This window comes from Phaethon lepturus, unplaced genomic scaffold (assembly GCF_000687285.1).
Source record: "Phaethon lepturus isolate BGI_N335 unplaced genomic scaffold, ASM68728v1 scaffold29217, whole genome shotgun sequence".
NCBI classification, from domain to species: Eukaryota; Metazoa; Chordata; class Aves; order Phaethontiformes; family Phaethontidae; genus Phaethon; species Phaethon lepturus.
Window position 1 is genome coordinate 53,850 of NW_010554516.1, and position 4,646 is coordinate 58,495.

General features: G+C 38.4%; 1 protein-coding gene across 1 annotated transcript; it reads right to left on the reverse strand.

Moving 5' to 3' along the window:
- Positions 1 to 277: 277 nt before the first annotated feature.
- GDF2 (growth differentiation factor 2) lies at positions 278 to 3,755 on the reverse strand. Its single transcript, XM_010291887.1, has 2 exons — positions 3,172 to 3,755; positions 278 to 1,456 (listed from the first exon to the last, which is right to left on the reverse strand). The coding sequence occupies exons 1-2, from the start codon at positions 3,515 to 3,517 to the stop codon at positions 516 to 518; spliced, it is 1,287 nt and encodes a 428-aa protein (XP_010290189.1). The 5' UTR covers positions 3,518 to 3,755; the 3' UTR covers positions 278 to 515.
- Positions 3,756 to 4,646: the final 891 nt, after the last annotated feature.

Below are 4,646 nucleotides of genomic sequence, written 5' to 3' on the forward strand. Positions count from 1 at the left end.
AAGCCTCTGAGATTACTGATATGAGAAAAGGCTTGTGGGACTTAGACTCCTGACTTTACCATGCAGACTAAATTCTGCTTACTGAGTTTTTCAGAAGTTGAAAATGTCAGAGTTGGCTGAGAGAATTAGGTTTCAATACCTATTAAATGTTTACAGTACATCCTAAATCCTCATTGAAAATTCTTTAGTTCATGACCTAAACAGAATTGATAAAACAGAAAAGTTGAAATAAGTTGTTCAAATTGTGTCCCTGTTACCCAATAATGCATAGTTCATTCAATCTCACAATATTTTAATCAAGTATTCACTTTGCCATGATATATAATGCAGGCTATTTACAATGATTGCCATTCTTTAAATGCCAGTTTTCCTTTAAAACAAGCAGCAACAACAACCAGCCCCATACCCTGCTCCAAACCTTATTTGCAAGGATTTTCAGTTGCATCACTAATGTACAGATTTACATAGAGCAGAAAAAGGGGATAACCTTATTCTTAGCGATTCTGCCCTGTATACTACCTGCAGCCACATTCTGCCACTTTCATCCCTTCATAGTTATATATCAAAGTGGGCACACCAGCATCATCCTTATAAAGAATGGAGATTGAATCCAATTTGGTTGGAACACAACAGGCCTTGGAAGCTTTCTTTGGGTTTTGGAGATGCACTAGAGTTTGGACAATAGCATGTTTTGTTGGGGTGACGTTATCTGTCAGAGGGAAGAAGCAACCACCTTTACACTCAAAAGCCTCATAATCTTTTGGTGCAATGATCCAGGAATCCCAGCCAATCTCTTCAAAGTTCACATGGAGGGAAGTTCTCCGGCAGTGGTTGGCTCCGATGCTTCTCTTGCTTCTAGAGGGATGCTGGTGGGGCCCAGCGGTGGCCTTTTCCTCTCCCTGTTCTTCCTCTTCAGACGAAGTGTTGTTCTTTCCTAATTTCTTTAGCACACTTTCTTGTTCATGAACAATCATCTCCCGGAGCTCCACTTTGGTCTCTTTTGTCCCATTGCTGCGGTCATTGGAGAACACTATTAACAGGGGCAGATTTTTAGTGTCAGGGGTAACACTGATATCCAGCTTCCCACAAGTGAAACCACCCAGAGCCTTACTCTCTATAACAACCTCTAGCTTGTTTTTAGTCTTCAGTTTGTCTGCCCTGAGCCATCTTTTCACAGCACTGGACACTTCAAACATCTCCCAACCACAGTCCTGGATATTGTGGGAGACAAGGAAGGATTTGGTACTTTCTGGGTTTTCCCAGTGGTCACCATCTAGAACATCATAAATGACCATGTTGCCTTCCAGCCTAGAGAGAGACCCAACTTCCCTATGACAGGAGATATAAATTCTCAGTTCAGCTCTGGTGATTTCCTCATATCGTGGAATAGAGATGTTGAAGAGCAAGATGTGTTTCTGAAATGGATTTTCTTCTGGTGAAGCTAAAGAAACAACATCTGCAATAGGAAATTAAAACACGTGGTTACAGTGCTTTTGACTGTCCAAGTAACTTGCTTTTAAAAGACTCAGGATGTATTTTAGGGGTAAGATAAGGGCATGGCTACCCATCATTAAAAAACAAACAAACAAACAAAAAACCCCAGAACAAAACCCCACCATCTTCTGTTCAAGTTTCAAGTGCAGGGAGTGAAAAGTAGAAATGGAGGTCCGTGGTGTTGGTAGTATTTTCATCTGCATGGTCAGCAAAGTATGTGGAGGGCAGCAGAAGGAGTGTACCTAGAGCAAGCTGTGGCTGATGCTGGTCAGTATTAAGTAAATAAATAAGGCATCTGGGGAGTGTTCAAATTTAGCAATTACTACAGAGATTTTTACACAAAGAATTACTAAAAAACCCCTATGAATTTGCTACTTATCATCATGCAATGGGATGAACTGCCTTCCTAATAGAGAAAAGTATACTGTATATTTAAGTGTCTCTAAGAACTAGCTGTGCTGAGACTTTTGTTGTTGTCTTCAGAGAACTTTGAAAGCAGCTTGCAATACTGGGAGTTTGGGGAAATAGAAAAGTTTTTGAAAATCCTGAACTGAAGCTTCACAATCTGTCTAAATTGGGACTTGGTGATAAACAGCCTTTCATGGCCAGGTCCCAGTCCGTTCCAGACCAGACTCATTGAGCTTGTGTGGGTTTTGTTTGGTTTATTTTCTGCAAAGGTATGTGCAGTACCAGAAATTCTGCCTTGAGAGGGGCAGGTATTTGGCTGGAAGATCAGATTGGTAATGTTTAAAAGTCATCACTGACCAATGTCTGTTTGATGGTCAATATAAGATAATTACTCAATCATGATGGGATTTTAGGGCAATTTTAATTGGCTAATGTTGACAATTCTTCACAGTGTTTACCCACTAAAGCAGTTGGAGAGGAGAATGAGATATGGAAACTATAATCTAGCTCATCCTGTTAATGTTTCTTTCCATTTCAGGACTAAGGGCACTAATTTGGGAATTTGGAGTTCTCCGTAGTGCTGTTACCTGTGTATGCCTATTTTTCGTGCAAATAGAAGCTTTGCATCTCCCTGTCTGATTTTTATCACAAGGATTGCATTTACTTCTAACTTTTTTACTGTTTCTTTTGATGGAGCTTTTTATTTAATGTTACACAGACAGGCATCTTGTATTTTTTTAGTTGAGACAAGCCTGACTACCGCTTTCCATGTAAGTCTTTCCATCTAAACCAGAATTTTGGGGAGCACTGCTGTTCCTTGTTTGCATCCAGAGACACATTTCTCAGTTGGCTGCTGTGGTTTTTACGTATGAGCAGAGCCCAGCTGAAAGAAGAGCTCTGTAGTATGGATGTCTCAATTATAGATGATCAAAAGTTTGCGTTCTAGCATTAAACTTCAGTCCCAAATCTCTATCTTTGAGAAATACGATTCATTTCAACATCTCATGCATCATCTCAGTTGATGGGTTTGAGAAGATAGTATTGTATAGTAAAAATGTCAAAGAAGAAAACTAAAGATAACTGCATTTTTTTAAAAGATTGAAAGAAACTACAGAGCAAGACTACAATAAAAAATTTTAATCTGTTTAATTTCTAAAGAATCTGTGAAGTTAGGCACTCAGTTCCCTCTGAATTTCAAAAGAATCTGAGTACCTAATGTCCATGTACTTCTTTAAAAATTCTAGTCCACATATTTAGGACTTTTCCTACCTTCAGTACTGAAGCTCCTTACAATATTGGATGCAGGGATGGAGGACTTGTCTGCAGCATATCTGTTATATAAATCCATCATGAACTGTGGTGGTTCTTCTTTGGTTTTCACTTGTGAGGGGACTCTTGACAAATTCAAACTCCTTAGTATATCTGTCTTCATATTCTCCAGGAAAGATTTAAAGTCGAAATGAGTCTCATCTTCCACTTCCCCAGGATCATGAAAGTGTGCATCAGACTTTCCCATAGCTGATACCTTGTCCCAGTCTTCCAAAGGCTTGCCTCTTGTCAAACAGGCAATGAAGTTGAAAACAGACAGTGCAGCTAATACTCCGAAATAATACATTTCTTCTATATTTACTTTCTGGTTAAGAGACAAGAGGACAAGAGTATTTTAGCTGCTTAAAAATCTTCTTTCATTATAGACAGAGGAAAGGAGATGGAAGGCAAACAACTGGAATGCCCTTTGCAAATCACTTTCTTGTGTTCGTTTTGCAGTCTGCTTCAAACCCCAGCCTCTTGTCAGTTGTCAAGCAGATTGGTTGTACACTTGCCCTTATCAGAGTCATTGATGCCATGCTTCAGCTTCTGTTATCTAGCAAAGCTCTTAGTTAATGAAGATTCTATAAACATCTGACAAACACATGTGGCTGGTGGGAAGGACATTGTATATTGTAAAGAATCCACATTTCACTTTAGGGTCATCATTGCTTAATTACACTCTTTTACGATTTCCTTGCCAACACAGAGAGAAACTTTCTTAGGGACGTAGAAGATTACACTGTTTTCATCAAGACTAGAAAATAGAGATCTAGAACAAAATTACTCTATTAGCTATTAGTGAATAACATCTCACAAATCTTTACTACAGTCCCTTTACATGCCATCAGAAAATCACTGGTCATTTTTTGGAGACCTGTGATTCTGCAAGACATGATCTCATGACAATAGAAACAACCTTAAAACTTCTTGCTGTTTATCAGCCAAGAGCTATTGTTTGTACACAGTGAAATATCTGTTTTGTGTCAAGTTTGCTTCATGTTGTTTGCAGGCTTGTCCATTTTCAGTTTGAGTCCTTTGGTGTATGGGAATTTAGTCTTGTTTTTGTAATATCTTATATATTATATTTCTTAGATCCTTGATGGTCAACCCAGTCCAAGAACAACCAGTCATTATTTCAGTGACCTTGAAATGAAGACAGAACTAGGCCTTCTAAGGCCACATGGGAAGTAAAAGGTCTCTGTGGAGATACATAGATTATCTATGAAGATGCTGTTATCCATGAGAAGAATGGGCCAAGGCAAAAATAGAAGACTGATGGTAGAATTTCTCATGATACAGAAGGAAAAAACCTAGTTTATTTATAGACAAAAATATCACTTGCTATTTATCTTAATGAATGCATTATGATTTAATCTAACAATACATAAGTGTTTTATCCATGCTATTAATTTATAATTTTTTCTAAGCACAAC

Coding starts and splice junctions, on each gene's coding strand:
- GDF2 (XM_010291887.1), bottom strand. CDS start 3,517: ATGTATTATTTCGGAGTATTAGCTGCACTGTCTGTTTTCAACTTCATT. Junction 1,457..3,171: donor AAGGAGCTTCAGTACTGAAG/GTAGGAAAAGTC, acceptor TTCCTATTGCAG/ATGTTGTTTCTTTAGCTTCA.